Source organism: Oncorhynchus tshawytscha, linkage group LG10, assembly GCF_018296145.1.
Source record: "Oncorhynchus tshawytscha isolate Ot180627B linkage group LG10, Otsh_v2.0, whole genome shotgun sequence".
Taxonomy (NCBI): domain Eukaryota; kingdom Metazoa; phylum Chordata; class Actinopteri; order Salmoniformes; family Salmonidae; genus Oncorhynchus; species Oncorhynchus tshawytscha.
Window position 1 is genome coordinate 36,096,696 of NC_056438.1, and position 23,817 is coordinate 36,120,512.

Sequence of the window (23,817 nt, forward strand, 5' to 3'; positions counted from 1 at the left end):
ATATATACATACACACACACACACATCCATACATATACATGTATGTATACATACCCACACAAAAAAATCATATATAAAAATATATATTTAAAGAATATGTATATACATCCATATGCACACATACACAAACAAACATTCATACCCCAGAATAACAATCTACACTGATTTAAAATATACACATACATAATACTAAAATGCTAAGAGAAAATAGTAATAAAGTACAAATAGTAATTATATTTACGCACACCTACACATACATAAGCACTACAGAGGGCTGGTGGGACTCTAGTCGGGAGAGAGGCCCACGGCCAGACAAAGGCAGAACGGCACAAAACATCAACTTGCTAACCAGGCGTCTGCCCCCTCCCAACCATCACCCCCAGTCCCCTGCAAGCAATAAATAAATGGTATGGTAGTAAGAGTGATGTAAGGATTGTAAAATAAATAACGAAACAAAACAAACGTGGGGGAATATAAGTATATCCGTCCGAAGGTGTCAGTGATCAAACCTGGAAGTAAAAAATATGCATCGCTGAGCACAGCCGGGATGAAAGTGAATTTAACGTTAAATGAGAGCTCTGACCGCCATCCATTGGTCTGCTCAGCGTCTTACATGCTCGGTAGCCCTTGTTGAGCCCGTTTAATACGTTTTCACCCAATATGGTATAGTATGGATTCGAGTCCATGAGCAGACCCTGACACGCAATAACAAGGCACTCTAACCTGTACACCGGAAGGCGGGGTAATTCTTAGTCTTGCAGGGAAGAGTAAGGCTGGGCGAAGATGGAGTTTGTAGAGTTTGGTCATGACATCTCTGTAGTCGGCGCGATGCTTTGCCACATCGGGCGCATAATCCTCAGACACGGAATGGATGCCCTTTATGTGACAGGTTGCCCCTCATTCGAGCTTCACGCAGGATAAGATCCTTGGTCTTGAAACTGTGACAACAGATTATTACTGGGCGAGGACGTTGGCCCGGTCCAGGCACTGGGACAAGGGAGCGATGTGCGCGGTCCAGCTGGGGATCCGAATCCAAAACATCCGATCCCATTGCATCCTTCAATAGCTTGGCGAAGAAGTCGGTAGGGCGAGAGCCCGCCTCTATCCCCTCTGCCAGACCAACAACGCGAAGGTTATTACGTCTGGATCGGCCCTCCAGGTCCACCACTTTCACAGAAAGCCTCTGCACAGTATCCTGCAATGACGTGCATAGCTTCTCTAACTCGTCGATCCTACCAGCGTTGAATTCAGAAGCTTTTCAAGGTCCACAATACTCTGGCCATGCGAAGCGACCGTTCGAATGACGCTCTCGATTTTGGTGTCCAGCTCAGCAATAGTGGCCTTAAGATCCTCAGCTATAGCAACACGTAGCTCCCCAGAGCCCGGGTAAGTTCTGTAAGTGTCACGTTGTTGCATGTGCCTCCCACATGTCTGTCTCGTTGTTTAGTGGGGAGTAGGCCTCCGCTGTCGATTTATTGTCCTTTGGTCGCTTATTACTCGGCATTTTCATATAAAAAGTTACAATCTTGTATTAGAAAGAAACGTTTGTTGTAAAAAGTGCCATAAAGTAGGTTAAATTAGATTATTTCGCAAAAAGTTGCAGGAGCCTCTCACGCACAGCCGTTCACTCCAACATGCTAGTATTACTAGTTTATCTAGCGTGTCCTGCATGGCATATAATCGATGCGCTGCGCATCGTTGCTCCAATGTGTACCCAATATAAACATCAATGCCTTTCTTAAAATCAATACACAGAAGTATATATTTTTAAACCTTAGCTAAAAGAAATCCTGGTTAGCAGGCAATATTAACCAGGTGAAATTGTGTCACTTCTCTTGCGTTCAATGCACGCAGAGTCAGTGTATATGCAACAGTTTGGGCCGCCTAATTTGCCAGAATTTTACGTAATTATGACAGAACATTGAAGGTTATGCAATGTAACAGGAATATTTAGACTGATGGGTGCCACCCGTTAGATAAAATACGGTTCCGTATTTCACTGAAAGAATAAACGCCTTGTTTTCGAGATTATAGTTTCCGGATTCGACCATATTAATGACCTAAGGCTCGTATTTCTGTGTGTTATTATGTTATAACTAAGTCTATGATTTGATAGAGCAGTATGACTGAGTGGTGGTAGGCAGCAGCAGGCTCATAAGCATTCATTCAAACAGCACTTTTGTGCGTTTTGCCAGCAGCTCTTCGCTTTCAACTCCCGAGATTAGGCTGGTGTAACCGATGTGAAATGGCTAGCTAGTTAGCGGGCTGAGCGCTAATAGCGTTTCAAACGTCACTCGCTCTGAAACTTGGAGTAGTTGTTCCCCTTGCTCTGCATGGGCCGCGGCTTTTGTGGAGCGATGGGTATCGCTGCTTCGAGGCTGGCTGTTGTTGATGTGTTCCTGGTTCGAGCCCAGGTAGGAGCGAGGAGAGGGACGGAAGCTATACTGTTACACTGGCAATACTAAAGTGCCTATAAGAACATCCAATAGTCAAAGATTAATGAAATACAAATGGTATAGAGAGAAATAGTCCTATAATAACTACAACCTAAAACTTCTTACCTGGGAATATTGAAGACTCATGTTAAAAGGAACCACCAGCTTTCATATGTTCTCATGTTCTGAGCAAGGAACTTAAACATTAGCTTTCTTACATGGCATATATTGCACTTTTACTTTCTTCTCCAACACTTTGTTTTTGCATTATTTAAACCAAATTGAACATGTTTCATTATTTATTTGAGGCTAAATTGATTTTATTTATGTATTATATAATGCTTAAAAAGTGTTAATTCAGTATTGTTGTAATTGTCATTATTACAAATAAATAAATACATTTTATAAATCGGCCGTTGAAAAATCATAGTCGGTCGACCTCTAGTTTCTAGTGTAACTCGGCAGTTGTTGTTGCCATCCTGTACCTGTCCCGCAGTTGTGATGTTCGGATGTACCGATCCTGTGCAGGTGTTGTTACACGTGGTCTGCCACTGTGAGGACAATCAGCTGTCCGCCCTGTCGCCCAGTCTTAGGCGTCTCACATTACGGACATTGCAATGCATTGCCCTGGCCACATCTGCAGTCCTCATGCCTCTTTGTAGCATGCCTAAGCACGTTCACGCAGATGAGCAGGGACCTTGGGAATCTTTCTTTTGGTGTTTTTCAGAGTCAGTATGAAGGCCTCTTTATAGTGTCCTAAGTTTTCATAACTGTGACCTTAATTGCCTACCATCTGTAAGCTGTTAGTGTCTTAATGACCATTCCACAGGTGCATGTTCATTAATTGTTTATAGTTCATTGAACAAGCATGGGAAACAGTGTTTAAACCCTTTACAATAGAGATCTGTGAAGTTATTTGGATTTTTACCAATTATCTTTGAATGACAGGGTCCTGAAAAAGGGATGTTTATTTTTTTGCTGAGCTTATATATACACACACACTACCATTCAAAAGTTTGAGGTCACTTAGAAATGTCCTTCTTTTTGAAAGAAAAGCAACATTTTTGTCCATTAAAATAGCATAAAATTGATCAGAAATACAGTGTAGACATTGTTAACGTTGTAAATGACCATTGTAGCTGGAAACGGCTGATTTTTAATGGAATATCTACTGTGCTGAGATATGGCTTTGTCTTTGCAACTCTGCCTAGAAGACCATCATCCCAGAGTCACCTCTTCACTGTTGACATCGAGACTGGTGTTTTGCGAGTACAATTTAAATGAAGCTCCCAGTTAAGGACTTGTGAGGCGTCTGTTTCTCAAACTAGATACTCTAATGTACTTGTCCTCTTGCTCAATTGTGCACCGGGGCCTTCCACTCCACCCTATTCTAGTTAGTCAGTTTGTGCTGTTCTGTGAAGGGAGTAGTACACAGCGCTGTACAAGATCTTCAGTTCGTTGGCAATTTCTCATATGGAATAGCCTTCATTTCTCATAAAAAGAATAGACTGACGAGTTTCAGAAGAAAGGTCTATTTTTCTGGCCATTTTGAGCCTGTAATCAAACCCACAAATGCTGATGCTCCAGATACTCAACTAGTCTAAATAACAGTTTTCAGCTGTGCTGACATAATTGAAAAAGGGTTCTCATGATCAAATAGCAAATCCAAGTTTATCATTTTAAAAGGCTAACACAACGTGCCATTGGAACACAGGGGGGGTGGTTGCTGATTATGGGCCTCTGTGTGCAGATATTCCATAAAACATCTGCAGTTTCCAGCTACAATAGTAATTTACAACATTAACAATATCTACACCGTATTTCTGATCAATTTGATGTTTTTTAATGGACAATTTCTTTATTTTCTTTCTAAGTGACCCCAAACTTTTGAACGGTCTTGTGTGTGTGTGTGTGTGTGTGTATAAATACAGTTCAAGTCGGAAGTTTACATACACCTTAGCCAAATACATTTAAACATTTTAACTTTTTCACAATTCCTGACATTTAATCCAAGCAAAATTTCCCTGTCTTAGGTCTGTTAGGATCTCCACTTTATTTTAGGAATGTGAAATGTCAGAATAATAGTAGAGAATGATTTATTTCAGCTTTTATTTCTTTAATCACATTCCCAGTGGGTCAGAAGTTTTACATACACTCAATTAGTATTTGGTAGCATTGCCTTTAAATTGATTAACTTGGGTCAAACGTTTCGGGTAGCCTGCCACAAGCTTCCCACAATACGTTGGGTGAATTTTGGCCCATTCCTCCTGACAGAGCTGGTGTAATTGAGCCAGGTTTGTAGGCCTCCTTGCTTGCACATGCTTTTTCAGTTCTGCCCACAAATTTTCTATAGAATTGAGGTCAGGGCTTGGTGATGGCCACTCCAATACCCTGATTTCGATGTCCATAAGTCATGTTGCCACAAGTTTGGAAGTATGCTTGGGGTCATTGTCCATTTGAAAGACCCATTTGCGACCAAGCTTTAACTTCCTGACTGATGTCTTGAGATGTTGCTTCAATATATCCACCTAAATTCCCTTCCTCATGATGCCATCTATTTTGTGAAGTGCACCAGTCCCTCCTGCAGCAAAGCAGTCCCACAACATGATGCTGCCACCCCCGTGATTCACATTTGGGATGGTGTTCTTTGGCTTGCAAGCCTCCCCCTTTTTCCTCCAAACATAACGATGGTCATTATGGTCAAACAGTTCTATTATTTCAGTTTCATCAGACCAGAGGACATTTCTCCAAAAAGTATGATCTTTGTCCCCAATGTGCAGTTGTAAACCGTAGTCTGGCTTTTTTAATGGTGGTTTTGGAGCAGTGGCTTCTTCCTTGCTGAGCGGCCTTTCAGGTTTTTTCGATATAGGACTTGTTTTACTGTGGATATAGATACTTTTGTACCTGTTTCCTCCAGCATCTTCACAGGGTCCTTTGCTGTTGTTGTGGGATTGATTTGCACTTTTCGCATCAAAGTATGTTCATCTCTAGGAGACAGAACGCGTCTCCTACCTGAGCGGTATGACGGCTATGTGGTCCCATGGTGTTTATACTTGCATACTATTGTTTGTACAGATGAACGTGGTACCTTCAGCCATTTGGAAATTGCTCCCAAGGTTGAACCAGACTTGTGGAGGTCTACAATTATTTTTCTGAGGTCTTTGCTGATTTCTTTTGATTTTCCCATGATGTCAAGCAAAGAGGCACTGAGTTTGAAGGTAGGCCTTGAAATACATACACAGGTACACCTACAATTTACTCAAATGATGTCAATTAGCCTATCAGAAGCTTCTAAAGCCACAGTCAACATAGTGTATGTAAACTTCTGACCGACTGAAATTGTGATACAGTGAATTATAAGTGAAATAATCTGTCTGTAAACAATCGTTGGAAAAATGACCTGTGTCATGCACAAAGTAGATGTCCTAACCGACTTGCCAAAACTATAGGTTGTTAACAAGAGTGGTTGAAAAACAAGTTAATGACTACAACCTAAGTGTATGTAAACTTCCGACTTCAACTGTATGTATGTATATATATATATACACAGTATATCACAAAAGTGAGTACACCCCTCACATTTTTGTAAATATTTGAGTATATCTTTTCATGTGACAACACTGGAGGAATGACACTTTGCCTCAATGTAAAGTAGTGAGTGTACAGCTTGTATAACAGTGTAAATGTGCTGTCCCCTCAAAATAACTCAACACACAGCCATTAATGTCTAAACCGCTGGCAACAAAAGTGAGTACACCCCTAAGTGAAAATGTCCAAATTGGGCCCAAATTGTCAATATTTTGTGTGGCCACCATAATTTTCCAGCATAGCCTTAACCCTCTTGGGCAAGGAGTTCACCAGAGCTTCACAGGTTGCCACTGGAGTCCTCTTCCACTCCTCCATGACGACATCACGGAGCTGTTAGAGACCTTGCACTCCTCCACCTTCCGGTTGAGGATGCCCCACAGATGCTCAATAGGGTTTTGGTCTGGAGACATGCTTGGCCAGTCCATCACCTTTACCCTCAGCTTCTTTAGCAAGGCAGTGGTCGTCTTGGAGGTGTGTTTGAGGTCGTTATCATGTCCGAAGGGAGGTGATCATGCTCTGCTTCAGTATGTCACAGTACATGTTGGCATTCATGGTTCCCTCAATGAACTGTAGCTCCCCAGTGCCGGCAGCACTCATGTAGCCCCAGACCATGACACTCCCACCACCATGCTTGACTGTAGGCAAGACACACTTGTCTTTGTACTCCTCACCTGGTTGCCGCCACACACGCTTGACACCATCTGAACCAAATAAATGTATTTTGGTCTCATCAGACCACAGGACATGGTTCAAGTAATTTATGTCCTTAGTTTGCTTGTCTTCAGCAAACTGTTTGCGGGCTTTCTTGTGCATCATCTTTAGAAGAGGCTTCCTTCTGGGACGACAGCCATGCAGACCAATTTGATGCAGTGTACGGCGTATGGTCTGAGCACTGACAGGCTGACCCCCCACCCCTTCACCCTCTGCAGCAATGCTGGCAGCACTCATACGTCTATTTCCCAAAGACAACCTCTGGATATGACGCTGAGCACATGCACTCAACTTCTTTGGTCGACCATGGCGAGGCCTGTTCCGAGTGGAAGTTAAACCGCTGTATGGTCTGTCCAGTTAAACCGCTGTATGGTCTTGGCCACCGTGCTGCAGCTCAGTTTCAGGGTCTTGGTAATCTTCTTATAGCCCAGGCCATCTTTATGTAGAGCAACAATTCTTTTTTTCAGATCCTCAGAGAGTTCTTTGCCATGAGGTGCCATGTTGAACTTCCAGTGACCAGTCAGTATGAGGGAGTATGAGAGCGATGACACCAAATTTAACACACCCGCTCCCCATTCACACCTGAGACCTTGTAACACTAACGAGTCACATGACACCGGGGAGGGAAAATGGCTAATTGGGCCCAATTTGGACATTTTCACTTAGGGGTGTACTCACTTTTGTGGCCAGCGGTTTAGACATTAATGGCTGTGTGTTGAGTTATTTTGAGGGGACAGCAAATGTACACTGTTATACAAGCTGTACACTCACTCCTTTACATTGTAGCAAAGTGTAATTTCTTCAGTGTTGTCACATGAAAAGATATACTCAAATATTTACAAAAATGTGAGGGGTGTACTCAATTTTGTGATATACTGTATGTATATACATACATACATACATACATACATACATACATACATACATACATACATACACTTAACATGTTCTTTGTGGCACTCCATATACAGTATACAGTATACTGTACTTCCATAACATTTTTCAACAGGTACCGGGAGACCTTCAGACGAGTCTTGTGAGGCCTGTGGGCATCCTTAAGCAAAACAACCGACATGTACATGTTTGTCATATTAGTGTGTAGTCCAAACTGTTCGGACGCTACAGACAGAAGTTGGCAGATTGGCTGTACCAACTACCAACGAGTCCCAAGATGCTTGTGGGGGCCGTAGAGCAAAATGGAGAACAACACCATGTTCGTGAGTGTCACATATTTCCATAATAGTTTGTAGGCCAAACCATTAAAAAGCATGATCATTACACAGGTGCAACTTTTCCTGGGAACAATAAATGGCCACTAAAATGTGCAGTTTTGTTACACAACACAATGCAACAGATGTCTCAAGTTGAGGGAGCATGGAATTGGCATGCTGACTGCAGGAATGTCCACCAGAGTTGCCAGAGAATTGAATGATTATTTCTCTACCATAAGCCACCTCCAACATTGTTTTAGAGAATTTGACAATACGTTCAACTGGCCTCACAACTGCAGACCACGTGTAACCACGCCAGCCCAGGGCCTCCACATCTGGCTTCTTCACCTGCGGGATCATCTGAGACCAGCCACCCGGACAGCTGATGAAACTGTGGGTTTGCACAACTGAAGAACTTCTGCACAAACTGTCAGAAACCGTCTCAGGGAAGCCCATCTGCGTGCTCATCGTCTTCACCAAGGACTTGACCTGACTGTTGTGAGTGACTTCAGTGGGCAAATGCTCACCTTTGATGGCCACTGGCACGCTAGAGAAGTGTGCTCTTCACGGATGAATCCCGGTTTCAACTGTAGCGGGCAGATGGCAGATGGTGTCGTCTGGGCAAGCTATTTGCTGATGTCAACATTGTGAACAGATGCCCCATTGTGGCAGCGGAGTTATGGTATGGGCAGGCATAAGCTACGAACATCAAACACAATTGCATTTTATCGATGGCAATTTGAATGCACAGAGATACCGTGATGAGATACTGTCGTGCCATTCATCCGCCACCACCTCAATTTAGGGTATCTGTGATCAACAGATGCATATCTGTCTTCCCAGTCATGTGAAATCCACCAATTAGGGCCTAATTAATGTAGTTCAATTGACTGATTTCCTTATATAAAACTGTAACTAAGTCTAAAATCTTAAGAATTGTTACATGTTCCATTTATATTTTAGTTCTGTTTATCTGGCCAAAACATAGACATGTATGATGTGCCATACTGAACTCTACTATACTGTACTCTACTGTGCTCTACTCTACTGTGCCCTGCTGTACTGTACCCTACTGTACTGTACAGTGCTCTACTGTACTGTGCTCTACTATACTCAAGTTCTCTACATGAGTTTCTTACAATTGAAGAAAGGATCTATGGACTCTTAATCTAGTGGTCTTGGTCTTGAAACCACTCAAGACCACATATATTCGGGCATTAACTTGTCATGGTCTCAACTCACTGGGTCTGAGTCTGGATCTTGGGTCCAATGTCCTGGTATAAATATTGGTCTTGGCTCCTAGATATTACCTTAGTCTTTGGTTTATAAACCAATACAAACCAATTTGAATAAGACAATGCTTTCTGATCATTGGCTATTCACTCCCAACACATAGGAATCCCAACCCAGTTGGGGAAGCCCTCAATGGCAATGTCTATATTAAAATTAGTTATATCCATCTGGAGTCCTCCAATTATATCTATGATTGACACTTCACACCGAAACGCCAAAATTAAGATAAGTGATCATTTAAACATCTAATGACATAATTAATGACTGAACAATATAGATTATATTTCTCTAAATTCAATTTAAAGATTTGGAAAATCTGGTTAAAAATGATTTTTACTATTTTATTAATTTGGTGTGCAAATAACATTTAAAAATGTATCTGTAATAGAAGGTTAATCAAAACAACCACTACTGTCCATGGTTCTTCCTATATTGCAACTTCTTCACAAATTTAGTGAGGTGGTAAGGAAGTAAAATAAATATTTAAAATATGAAATATTAACAAAGTGTGTGAGTAGTATACAGTATATGTTTACCTGAAATATGTTGGAAGAGTTTTAAATTGGCTTTACAGCTTCCTCTGGTGCAATATAATAATAATAAGATATATTTTATATAGCGCTTTTCATACAGAATCTCAAAATAAAAACAAATTCAGGGGGCTGGCAGTTCATGGGAGCAGTTCAGTAAAGGAGTATCTCGAGTGGAGGTGGCATTGATGGTACAGCCAGGGAAGGAGAAACGTCAGACAGGCAGGCCCGGAGCTCTCCATCAGGCATCTCTCTCGGAAGTTCACAGCTACTCCTTCTATGTAGGTAGGCTGGAACATCCACCACCGAATGTGTAGCACCAACCTGGATGACGCTTCGGCACCATCGCCCAAGAGACCACCCCAGTTTGGCCTCGTAATCAGGAACAGTCTTCTACGAGGCGAGCCTCTGTCGTCGCCTCACACCACAGTACAAATCCTTCCAGAAGCCAGGGCAGGTGGAACAAAAAGCTGGTTCTGTATTGATCCATCATTCAAATTACATATGCCAGCTAGATAGCTAGCTATAGCTAACCAAGCCAAGTAAACTTGCCATCGTCAGTTCTGCAACTACATAGGTCACAACAAGATATTATAGATCAACTCACAACAGGTTTTTGTACATTATTGTTAAATGCAACAAAAAACACTTAAATTATATGTACAGTATTTACAGATACAATTACATATCGGGATATTATTTAATGATATATACCACATAAAGAAATACTACAGTTTACTATAGAATATCACAGTACTTACCATAGACTTCTGTAGTATACAATACTACACCCTGCAGTATCCCTCGATCATGTTCAGTACTTAGTATAGAATTTTGTAGTATACTATAGTAAATTCTACATTATTATTCACAAAAGAAACACTAGTAAATGTCAGCAAAGACATTTTTTTTACTATAGTAAATAGAAATGTAATTAGCATACAGTATACCCTGCCCATTCCCATCCTCCACATCCCAATTTGTGCCGACCGTAAAGTGAGAAACCTACATGTCAAGTATAGACCATATTGTGTTCCCCTGTGATTATAAAAAAGAGAAGAAGCCCTGAACTCTCTGTTCAGAACCCAGTCCTACCTACCTACAGGTTATGGAATATTTGTATTTCTCTACTAGGTTTCCTCAAGAAGAAAGCTTCACACTTCTATGTTAAAGATAATAAAACAAAACACTTTATTAAAAATACTACAGTAATGTACACAAAATACCTACAGTAAATACTACAGTATCCTACTATAGTATATACTAAAAACAAATTTACTACAATATTTATATAATAAATACAACAGTATTCACTGACGTTTTTTGTCGGACTTCAGTCTGCAAAAACACTACAGCAGTAAAGTCTGTAAAAACATTACAGTGAATACTATAGTATTCCTACCATAGTACACACAATGGTATTTTTTAATGTGGGTAGGCTTCTTCACAGCGCCATGGCAACCACAGAACCACGGATATAAGCATTACCTGACTAATAAGTTTAAAAAATGTTTTCAAAAATAAATACAGCAATAAATATCTAATTTTGTGTGTATAGAACCTGTGTTTAGAATAACTCATGTACAGTAAGTAGATGTAAGGTTTAAACTCACAGCTGAGGTGGCTGTGGCCATAGTGTTGGTGGCGACATTGGTGTCGCTGGCATCCTTAGGGTTGCTCATGGCTCCGTTGCAGATCACAAGGTCAGGGCAGTATGTTGCGAAGCAGTCCTTAGCCCTTTTCACTCTCTTTCTTACTCAACGGAGGACTTTTGGGTAGCATAACCTGCGAAAAGGACAGGAATGGTATTGTTGGTCTTAGTCAAGTGACTATTGGTAAATTGGGTCAAATGTTACGTCAATCACCCAAATGATCTTTTGGTTAGTGATTTCATTGTACGTCCTACATGATGATTATACGTCCATAATAACGACATAGGCAACGCCATTGTCATGACGCCGTTTACACATTTAGGGCCACATCACCAGACCAGGAAAAAGTAGGGTAAGATTCAGGGTCTGGAAAAAGTCCTGGCCCTAACCATATGGACAATCCCTTGTGAGTGAACAACAAGCTTACAGTATTGTGATTCTGAATGGGGCCAACACAGCGGCAAATAACAAAAGCAATCAATTTCTCTACTGTAGCTCTGAGTTTAGCTAAAAGTGAAGTCTTTTTTTAATGAAAACATGGGTGATAGCTTCATCATGAAAACACTGCTAAGAATTGCTGTGTCCTGAAGGGTTCAGAGGAGATTATGATGTACCCACCTTGGCAAGACCACAACATCCAATTTAGGGTGGAAAACCCCCTTTTTTTTCAAGACACTTTTTTCCAAGCGAGCAAATCAACTCAGCTGATCAGGCAGTGTCTTGTAACACAGCTGGTGTTACCAAGGTCTATTAGTGGTCACCTGGTTTGCGTGATAAGTAACCTTGCCTGAGACCTGAAGACTTAAATTACATCTCCGAGCTAATGCATAAGACTTAGCTCAGTGGGCTAACAGTGTTCAGGCGGAAAGCCGACTCGGGTGTTTATGATAACATTCATACATAAACACCCATAAACAGCTGAGAGCTTCTCTGATAGTGGATAGTGTTTGTCTACAGAGAATAACATTTACAGTTATTATGAGTCTGTATTCTTTTTAAGAAGCAGCGAGGGTCAGGGTTGAGGGTAAGGGTCAGGGTTGCCAGATTGCTGGTAATTTAGATAACATATTTAGAGAATATCTTGAAGTATTCCCTTCAATGACATCAGAACATCTGAATGCAGGGTTTGAGGGTCAGGGTTGCCAGATTGTGTTCTGGCTGTGGTCAGATAGTGGGGTTGCCATTAGAACCTGACCGATATATCAGTTCACCTATATTATCAATTCAACCGATAACTGATATTCTATAAATATAATTTTTAAAAAAAGGGTTAATCTGAACACTTGTGGCCATTCTCATGTCATTTTCACAATGTATGAAATCAACATTTGAAGCATAGTTATTGGACAATTGCTCTTTTGGATGGCAATTTCGGAGAATTCAGTGTGGGAAAATGACACTTCCATTTCCCCACTGTAAAACCGTATATCGGCAGATATGTCAGTATCGGTAAGTGTTCCTCCCAAAATTGGAAGCGGTATCAGACCCAAAGAAACATATCTGATGGGCTCTAGTTGCCATGCTGTGTAGGCCGAGTCCACGTGGAAATCACCCTAATCACTAGCCCAAACCATTTCAGTGAGTGAATTGACATGCTCAGCATTTTCCCTATCATTTTTGTGATTATATGTAAAACATGACCAAGTATTGACAGTATGTTGGTCTTGTTTAACATTTGAAAATAAGGATATACATTTCTAATGTATACATTTACATTGAGGCATATTAAAATAAAGAAGTTGTTTCATTTTCTTTCACTTTCGTATAATCAAAATGGGACCCATATCTCCCTCTGATTTCCATTGATGCATCTCAATAGTCTACAGGGTGCTTCCTCTCCTCATCCCCCAGCCGTTGCATGCACTGAACTGAGAGGACACTACTCTCCCTATGAGTGATAAGGAATACATCCCCAGTCTCGCCAAAGCAGGAAGAGACTGTCAGTGTGGTTTACATCAACAAGGTCACTGCTGCAATGTCACCGCCTTCGGAAAACACCCAACACCCTCCCTCTGATTTCCAGCCACAAACTGAGGAGGAGGAATGGGATGGATGATGTTCATTAGAGGTATCCTATGACACTTCATGAACTCTTAGAAAAAATATTTATTTGACTATCCTCATATGAGAACCCTTTGAATTACTCCTTTAGGTTCCAGGTAGAACCCTTTTAGGTTCCCAAAATATTTTTTGGGGATCCCAAAAGAGTTCTACCTGGAACCAAAAAGGGTTCTCCTATGGGGACAGCAGCAGAACCCTTTTGGAACCCTTTTTTGTGCTTGGTGTGGTTGGGAATGATACGATACTCATATATTACGCATATGTATAATATGTGATAATCATATTATATTTGAGTGGGAGTGGGAATTGTGGATCTACAGTACAGATAGTGCTGAATCATGTGAGGTCACAGGGGAGTTCATTAGAGATTTATGTTGAGATTTTGTCATCACTCACTACAAAATGTTGCTTGAGGTATGGTTTCGTCTTTGGTGGTCCATCTTATGGTGAAACTTGTGACGCTGAAAGCCCTCAAAGGACACAGAAGCAGGCAGACACACACAGACAGACAAACAGATGTACATAGGGCACATGTAAGAGAGCAATTAAGGGACCTCATAAATCTCAATATTACTTCCAGATATAGAAGCAGTAGCTGTGTGTGTGTGTCTCTGATTACGTTATTGGTTCTTTCAGTTCAACCTTCATTTCATTAAAGTGGAAGAGATCCATTTGATGACTCCATCATGACCCATCTCTCCCTGATATCAAATCAATACTTCTCCTAGGACAAAAACAGTTAGAAGAACACCAAAGAAGAAACACAAGTAGTTCCAGCAGGAAATGCCTTATTAGCATTCCATATCAATACACAAAGCTTCTAATTTATCATCCACACAGCAGGGATTATTTACACCTTTTCAAAATCCACTGAAAATAGCTGTTATTTTAGACAGGATCGTGAGGTCACAAAAAAATGCACTAAGCCTAAAACTACACAAATTACCATACTACACGTCAGCATTTACTGAAGTGAAATCTCTGACTTCCATTTTTGACTGTATAAGCCCTAGAGAGCAGACGTCGACACAAAGGGACCATGGTTCTCTTTGGTGACGACCCTCTTCCACAGTACCACACCCCTCATCGATTCAAAGGGCTTAATCATGTCAAAGCGCTTAGTGGAAAAACAGCAACAATGACTCGCCAGCCAAAAATGAGAAAGGCAAAAGGCATATGGGAAAATACGGTGCCGTACCTACTCTTGCCTTTGTTGTCGTTGTTTTAGTGGTCGGTGATATGTTAAAGTAAATCTGTGGTGGACCTGCAGGTGGTGGGACGATTATTAAAAGGCTACAAGGTCAGCGTTCGGAAACCCACTAGGGATTACAGGGTTAAAAATGTTTGCGTGAAAATATTAGTGTGATTGTTAACGTGTGACTCGTGAGCGTATGGATCGAAGACCTTAGCTAATATTTTTTGTTCAGGCCCGATACAAGTTTTAGAACGGTCCAAAACGGACCATACGGTTTTGGGAAAGTTACGGGTAGATATGTGGTAGGCCAGGAGCTACTCTACTGTAGACCTTAGGGCATGAAACGCAAGAGGACTGACCTTCTTCCTTTAGGTCATAGCTATGAGTTCACTGTGTTTCTTTCCTTACAGTTCATTTACTTCCTTACTTCACTCTTTTCAAAGTACATACTGTAGTGATCCTCGCTATATTCTTCCACTGCAAATCTACCATTTCAGTGTTTTACTTGCTATATTGTGTTTACTTTGCCACCATGGCATTTTTTTTGCCTTTACCTCCCTTCTCACCTTATTTGCTCACATTGTATATAGACTTATTTTTCTACTGTATTATTGACTGTATGTTTGTTTTACTCCATGTGTAACACTGTGTTGGCCAGGTCGCAATTGTAAATGAGAACTTGTTCTCAACTTGCCTACCTGGTTAAATAAAGGTTAAATAAAAATAAATAAATAAATATGAGCCACGTTGCAATTCCTACAAAGTGGGTTAACCCTATTTGTGCTATGCGTAGGGTGTTTGCCTTTCAAGCCAGCAACCTGGGTTTGCATCCCTGTCCTGCCATTTGCTACATTGGTGTCAGAAGTGTGATGGTGCCCGTGAGGCCATCGGAGAGGCGTGCACACGTGAGGGACATGGTATAGAGAAGCGTGAGGGGTGATGTAGCGACCTTAACTCAACACCTAGCGACCTCAAGAGGTTTTAGACCTCTTGTTGTAAAGGTGTTGGCTGGACAGTCACTGCACCCGGGTTTGCGTCCTGGGACTACCCCCTAAATGAGCTACACTGGTGTCAGAAGTGGGATGGCAACCCTGAGGCCATTGTGTTCGAATGGGGCAGTGTAGCAACACTCATTATATGAGCCACGTTACAATTCCCACCAAGCGGATCAGCGCGATGCATGCGGGTCAATCTGCCCTGCCCTGCCATACAGTACCAGTCAAAAGTTTGGAGACAGTTACACATTCAAGTGTTTTTCTTTATTTTTACTATTTTATACATTTTACAATAAACAGTGAAGACTTCAAAACTATGAAATTACTATATGATTCCATATGTGTTATCAAAAAAGTGTGAAACATATTTTATATTTGAGATTCTTCAAAGTAGCCACCCTTTGCCTTGATGACAGCTTTGCACACGCTTGGCATTCTCTCAACCAGCTTCATGAGGTAGTCACCTGGAAATAATTTCAATTAACAGGTGTGCCTTGTTAAAAGTTAATTTGTGGAAGTTATTTCGTTCTTAATGCTTTTGAGCCAATCAGTTGTATATAGCCCTATTTGGTTAAAGACCAAGTCCATATTATGGCAAGAACAGCTCAAATGAGCAAAGAGAAATGACAATCCATCATTACTTTAAGGCATGAAGGTCAGTCAATGAGGAAAATTTCAAGAACTTTGAACGTTTCTTCAACTGCAGTGGAAAAAATCATCAAGCTCTATGATGAAACAGGCTCTCATGAGGACTGCCACAGGAAAGGAGGACCCAGAGTTACCTCTACAGCAGGGGATAAGTTCATTAGAGTTACCAGCCTCAGAAATCGCAGCCCAAATAAATGCTTCACAGAGTCCCAAGTAACATCTCAACATCAACTGTTAAGAGGACACTGCATGAATCGGGCCTTCATGGTCCAATTTCTGCAAAGAAACAACTACTAAAGGATGCCAATAAGAAGAAGAGACTTGCTTGGCCCAAGAAACACAAGCAATGGACATTAGACCGGTGGAAATCTGTCCTTTGGTCTGATGAGTCCAAAGTTGAGATTTTTGGTTCCAACCGCCGTGTCTTTGGGAGACGCAGAGTAGTTGAACGGATGATCTCTGCATGTGTTGTTCCCACCGTGAAGAATGGAGGAGGTGGTGTGATGGCGTGGGGCTGCTTTGCTGGTGACACTGTCCGTGATTTATTTAGAATTCAAGACACACCTAACCAGCATGGCTACCACAGCATTCTGCAGCAATACGCCATCCCATCTTTTTTTTTTTCAATAGGACAATGACCCAAAACACACCTTCAGGCTGTGTATGGGCTATTTGACCAAGAAGGAGGGTGATGGAGTGCTGCATCAGATGACCTGGCCTCCACAATCACCCGACCTCAACCCAATTGAGATGGTTTGGGATGAGTTGGATGGCAGAGTGAAGGAAAAGCAGCCAACAAGTGCTCAGCATATGTGGGAACTCCTTCAAGACTGTTGGAAAAGCATTCCAGGTGAAGCTGGTTGAGAGAATGCCAATTGTGCAAAGCTGTCATCAAGGCAAAGGGTGGCTACTTTGTAGAATCTCAAATATAAAATATATTTTGATTTGTTTAACACTTTTTTGGTTACTACATGATTCCATATGTGTTATTTCATGGTTTTGATGTCTTCACTATTATTTTACAGTGTAGAAAATAGTAAAAAATGAAGAAAAACCCTTGAATGAGTAGATGTGACCAAATTTCTGACTGGTACTGTATATCAGCTTGAAGAAAGCAGGTAACGTTGCACTTAAGGGCATTTCCATCTAAAAGGATCCACGAGCACCATCATAGAGTTCATAGTAGCATGTCAAATTGGGTGTCAAATGAAAGCTAAGAGTCTGGCTATATTTTTGAGAAATTAAGGCATATATGCATTTTCAGGCTTTGAAATAGTCTTAAAAGGTATTAGAAATACATCAAAAAATAATAATGTTGAAGTTAAGACCCCTGCCAACTAATATCAACAACAATTAGATTTTGTTTTGGATAAATGATTTGCCTTCTGCACGTTTAAGAAACACTGCCTTGTAATTCCGTTACCAAAACCCTACATATCTGAAAGATATTTTCTCATTTCTCTCCCTCATGAGGGAGGATAATTAAAGTTCACAGAAGTAGCAAGTAGACCTAGTTAGTGGTTTGACTGATATCAAGTTTCTTTATGAATTATTACATGATTATAACTCGTAATCCTGTTACCTAATTGGTAACAGAATTATAGAAGAATCTAACAGGATTACTGCAATTGAAATGGCTACAATGGGAAATCATAGCAGTCACAAACCACAGTTGGGCCACCTGTTAGTGTCCTCCCTTCCACTGGCATACTGTTATGTTCAGCTCGTAACTTTCTTTTCTCTTTCTGTCATCTGGTGGTCAAAGCAAGGCTGTTAAAACAGTCTGGAAAATCCTCTCACTCTCCCTTTCTCGCTCTCTCTGCTGCTCCCTCTCTCTTTCCTCTCCAGTTAATGCCACCTCTCCCGGCTCTTACTGACACCTACCATGACACATACCACCTACCCTCTTTCCATTTACTGTAACAAGCATCCTCACACACTGAACACCGATCGTCCATGGACGTTGAAAAGTAGTTGAAATTTGATCAATCTGCCCTGGCCGGACCAAATCTGAACCAATCATAGATGTTTATGTTTCACAAGTTTGGAGAGCACAGTACAGTAGAGCACAGTAGAGTTCGGTACAGCACACTAGAGTAGAGTACTGTATAATGTACTTTATTGTACTGTGCCCGGTTCCATAAAGCATCTTAGGTACATTTTCCCCTTATCTTTTCCATTAAAGTTTCCTTCACTTTAAGTCAGCTGCACAAAAAAAATACTTTTTGGCGAAGTTCCCACTTAAATTAAATGAAAAAGTTAAGGGTGCCCATGAGGTCCCTTAAGTGCTTCATTCAGTATGGATATCAATGTAAACAGCATTTGTGGAGGTGAATGTTGTTTTCCTCTGCCCTGGTTTCAAAAGGAAAACATCCACCAGCTAGCTAGCTACTTAGCTAAACATTGGAAGGTGCACAATCCATGGCTATAAAGCTAGCTGGCTAGCTACCTACTCTGTAAGTTAGCATGCTAGTGCTAGAAAGTAATAAAAACAAGTTCAGAAAAAAGTAACTAAAAGAAACCTGATTTGGGATCTTCGGAGTCAATTTGTTTCTCCTATTTTGAATGTAGAAGTTCTATTTTGTGATCTCCCAAAATAAATGTGATTCAGTCAGTGAATCAGGTCATCTCCATGTTAACCAGACTCTTTCTGCAGTACATGCCTTCAAACTACCTTAAAACCTTTCAATTCTGCTCTTACCTAAGGAAATGTTAGATGGGCTCTATATGCCACACCCTTAAACAATTCCCTTAGGTAAGGGAAAATTAGTCCTCATGGTAAACCCTTAAGTGAAACACTGAAGGTGTTTTATGCATCTGTACTGAGAATATCTACTTTCCTGTGCTGTACTGTACTAAACTCTACTGTGCTGTAATGTGATGTCAAAACTTATGAAACAAGGGACGTCTGATTGTTTCAGATTTCGTCTGGTCTGGACCAACCAAATGTGGTTTTGTTGGGGGCGGAGCTCATTACAATAATAGAATAGAATAATACCCAAATATGCAAAAGAGGGATATTGCATATTTTTACCTTTGTATACCTATTCAGGATATGAGGATCACCATGGAGAGAATGACATTAATATCCATAATTATGCATCTCTATAGTGCAGCTCAGGGACCCATGATGTAATTCCATTACCAGACATAAATCCACTTCACCTACTGTTGTTCAATAACCAAAATATTTTTTTTCAAACTCAAGGTGTTATGTCATAGCTGACACCCCATTCTTTCTGCTGAAATCATTGAATCTTAATAAGATATTTAAACATGGTCGCATCTGCACAGTTCTTCCAGTAAATCTGTTTTTGTGAAATGTTGTGTATATTGTTCATAGAGTTGTACAGTTTGATAAACTTTGAAATCAATGATTTTTGTTTGGCATACAAATCTGAGTCAAAGCGTAATTCCATTATTGTAGAATTGTCCTTAAACTTAGAAAAAGCAAGTAGTCTAGTTGGTGAATACAACCAATTAATAATGGAGTAAAAAATGTAAGGATGATTTGAACACAAAAATGGTCAAAACTGTTGTGTGCAAACCCCCTTCTTATTTTTGAACATCAGCTAGTACATCAGCTTATATATTCAACTACCATATATATTTCAGTATGTATGACACCTGAGTAGGCTACATCAGAGAAGTGGAAATGGAAAACTGCTAAATAATTGTTTTTTGCTCTCGTCTCCCCAGCTCCTCTCGTTTACCGGTATGACTCAAGGTAACAGAGGACAGTGACTCAGCAGCAAACCACATCTGATATTCACGCACTCTGGGGCAGACTATCGGATTGTGAGCACGCAACATTTCCTTCAATGGATTGAAAAGCATAACTGCTTTGATGGTTGCAGATAAGAACCAGTCTCAGAAAGTATCTTGGGGCTTTAATTTCATTCATTCAAAGTGTTTCCCTGGTCTACACCATTTCCCATCCCTGTCCTGTCAAAATAGAGTTTTCAATAGCGTCTGCAACCACTAGTGCATGTGGAATAGAGGTCATGACCTCATAAGGTCTGCAGTACACGTCATTCCCACCATCTTGGGTAATTGACGATGCCTAGTTTGGTCAAAAGTTGATCAGAGCTAGCTGACCGGCCTGGCGTGCCCTCTAGATTTACTTGGACAGCGCACCAAATGGCATCCTATTCCCTATATAGTGCACTACTTTTGACGAGGGCTCACAGGGCTCTGGTCAAAAGTAGTGCATTATATAGGGAATAGGACGCCATTTGGGACACATAATCGTGGGAACATGCCATGCCTTGGCCAAAAACAAAAGCAGGTGCGAACACACACGTACAGTACTGTAGTTGCTATGCCCCTCCATTGACTTTCAGCTTGGCTGAGCACTCAGTGATGGAAAGAATGCAGAATCATCCTGAGCCACTTATACCACTTGAACAGCCAGTGACTGCACCAGCTGCATACGTCCAGTACTGAACAGTGGCTGGAGAAGTAAATTATTGCCTGCTGGCAAAGTGGTTAACTAGCAGCACCAAGGTTGTATTATTATGGTTATGCAATGCAGTGTTCTTTTTGAGTATTAGGGACCCACAAGAGCAGCAAGACACTAGACATGCCAAGGTAAACAAATTGTCATGATAAGGTAGAGGCACATAAAGACCCATGGGCTATTCCTCTACCACCAATTTTGCAACAACGTTTCTATCCAAGATGGATCTTCATCAGGGCCCGTATTAAGTTAATCTTTCCTTTATAGAATATGCTTAAAATTCGATTTTTGGTTTGTGTGACTTAGGCCTGTATTCTTAAAGTGTCTCAGAGTAGAAGTTGTTTTTTTAGATCAGAATTAAATGAACGGGGGACCTGATCCTAGATCAGCACTCCTACTCTAATATGCTTTGGGAATACGGGCCTAGGTCACACACAAATATCTAAGTTTAAGCATATTCTATAACGGCAAGATTAACTTTGTAAAATAAGAGAAAATAAAAATAAGCTAATAATTATGATCCGTTATCCTTTTGTGACTAGGGGGCAGTATTTTCATTTTTGGAAAAATAACGTTCCCATAGGAAATGGGATATTTTGTCAGGACAAGATGCTAGAATATGCATATAATTGACAGCTTAGGATAGAAAACACTCTAAAGTTTCCAAAACTGTAAAAATATTGTCTGTGAGTATAACAGAACTGATATTGCAGGCGAAAGCCTGAGAAAAATCCAATCCGGAAGTGACTCAGCTTTTGAAAGCTCTGCGTTCCAATGCGTCCCTATTGAGCAGTGAATGGGCTATCAACCAGATTACTTTTTCTCCGTATTCCCCAAGGTGTCTACATCATTGTGACGCATTTATGTTGAAGAATACCCGTAAGCTGCTACATTGCGCAAGTGGTCACCTGATGGCTCTCAGAGTGATTCTCGCGTAAAATACAGAGGTAGCCATTATTCCAATCGGTCCTACTGAAAAACCAATTGTCCCGGTGGATATATTATCAAATAGATATTTGAAAAACACCTTGAGGATTGATTATAAACAACGTTTGCCCTGTTTCTGTCGATATTATGGAGCTAATTTGGAATATTTTTCGGTGTTTTCGTGACTGCAATTTCCGGTCAATTTCTCAGCCAAACGTGAAGAACAAAAGGATCTATTTGCCTACAAAAATAATATTTTGGGAAAAAAGGAACATTGGCTATCTAACTGGGAGTCTCGTGAGTGAAAACATCCGAAGCTCATCAAAGGTAAACGATTTAATTTGATTGCTTTTCTGATTTCCGTGACCAAGTTACCTGCTGCTAGCTGGACAAAATGCTATGCTAGGCTATCGATAAACTTACACAAATGCTTGTCTAGCTTTGGCTGTAAAGGATATTTTGAAAATCTGAGATGACAGGGTGATTAACAAATGGCTAAGCTGTGTCTCAATATATTTCACTTGTGATTTTCATGAATAGGAATATTTTCTAGGAATATTTATGTCCGTTGCGTTATGCTAATTAGTGTCAGTCGATGATTACGCTCCCGGACCCGGGATGGGGAGTTACTAGAGGTTTTTAACTGGTCATTATCATTCATAAAGATTTCCCTTTGCTTCACGAAGCGGTAACGTTGATCTCTCCAAAATAGTGGATGTCATAAGATAGATAAAATCTCTAACTCAAGACCTTATCATTCCTCTCTTCTCAAAGAATGAGAGAAAAATAAAGGGAGAGGGGGAAAATGTATTGAAAAGAAAGAGACAGGAAGTGCCTCACGGCAAATCCTACATGGAAACATCGGGACATATTTCATCTTATGTTGTGTGTTCACAGCTGTATGGTAGTGACCTGCTGAGTGAGTAGTGATGCAGACTCAAGTTACTCAGCTAGTGCTCATAGGCACAAAATTGAGATAAATCTGTTTTACCATCCAACAGGAAACAGTCATAAAAAAAGTCAGTAAAACTTGCCGTTTTTTCTTCTGCTTTCACGTCACTCAACAGATAGGAATCCACAACCCCCTTTCCTCACACACACACACAGTGGTAAGACAAAACTCTAACAAAACCTCCTCTGTGTCGCGCTACAGTGTGTGACATGATAACATTACAACCGCTTCTTAGAGGCTTCCATTTACAAAGGAGAGAGGATATTTCTTCTTCACAAGGGACACCGAAACCCAAACTTGAGAAAGACAGCAGAGTTTAAGGGAGAGGAGCTATAAGAGGAAACACCTACTTTGAAATAATTTAAGTGGATGCTCTTATACAATGGATGCTCTTATCCCAGCAACTCTCCCAGTAAGTGTAGGTAGGCCTACAGCATGGAGTCTCAACCGCAGCATAACAATGAGCATAACTGGCACGAATCCCCACTAGACAGTGCTACTGTATAACGTACAACACTTCAAAAGACAAAGAGTATAAAGTGAGTGAAGTCTGAACGGTGTGTCTATGAGCTCGCAGCAGACGAGGTGACCAAGGTGTGTGAGAGAGAGTGACAGAGCTTACCTCAGCGTGCTCACTGCAGAGAGATTCCAGCAACAGCAAACATCGTAGTGACCGAGTCAAATCCCACTGAATTCAGAAAGGCAGTGAGAGGGAGAGAACACCGAGAAGAGGGAGTGTGTGCATCTGTTTGTGAGAGAGAGGGAGAGAGGCAGCGCAAAAGAGAGTGAGGGAGATTGTGGTTAGTTCTGTATTCCTGTCTTGGCTCTCCCCTTAACACACGACACTCACCCTGGCAAATGCACACTCTACACTCGCAACCATTGAGCACCAACTAATGTTTCAAACCCTCCCCCAAATTTAATCCCCCATCGGTTAGTCTTTCTCCTCTAGCCCTCTGACAAGCATGTGACCGTAGGAGATGACTCGACAATAAGGGACATACACACAGACTCACTCTGTGTTAAACACAGTGTGAAACATGACACGTGCCGAAAGACATTTGCGTACAGACACTGTCTACAGCAGCTATTTAAAATCTGACAATGACTTACGTTTCGAAAATGCGGACAAGGTTATACAGTACCAGGACACACCTACT

General features: G+C 41.0%; 1 protein-coding gene across 2 annotated transcripts in view; it reads right to left on the bottom strand.

The window, feature by feature from the left end:
* LOC112260153 (anion exchange protein 2) overlaps window positions 1-23,591 on the bottom strand; it is a 110,689-nt gene extending 87,098 nt beyond the window's left edge. For both annotated transcript variants that reach the window (XM_024435044.2, XM_024435043.2), the window contains exons 1-2: window positions 23,280-23,591; window positions 11,382-11,553 (exon numbers count right to left, since the gene is read on the bottom strand). In XM_024435044.2, the coding sequence (XP_024290812.1) occupies window positions 11,382-11,450 (69 nt within the window). In that variant the 5' untranslated portion in view covers window positions 11,451-11,553; window positions 23,280-23,591. The remainder of the gene's footprint in view (window positions 1-11,381; window positions 11,554-23,279) is intronic.
* Between the last annotated feature and the right edge of the window lie 226 nt (window positions 23,592-23,817).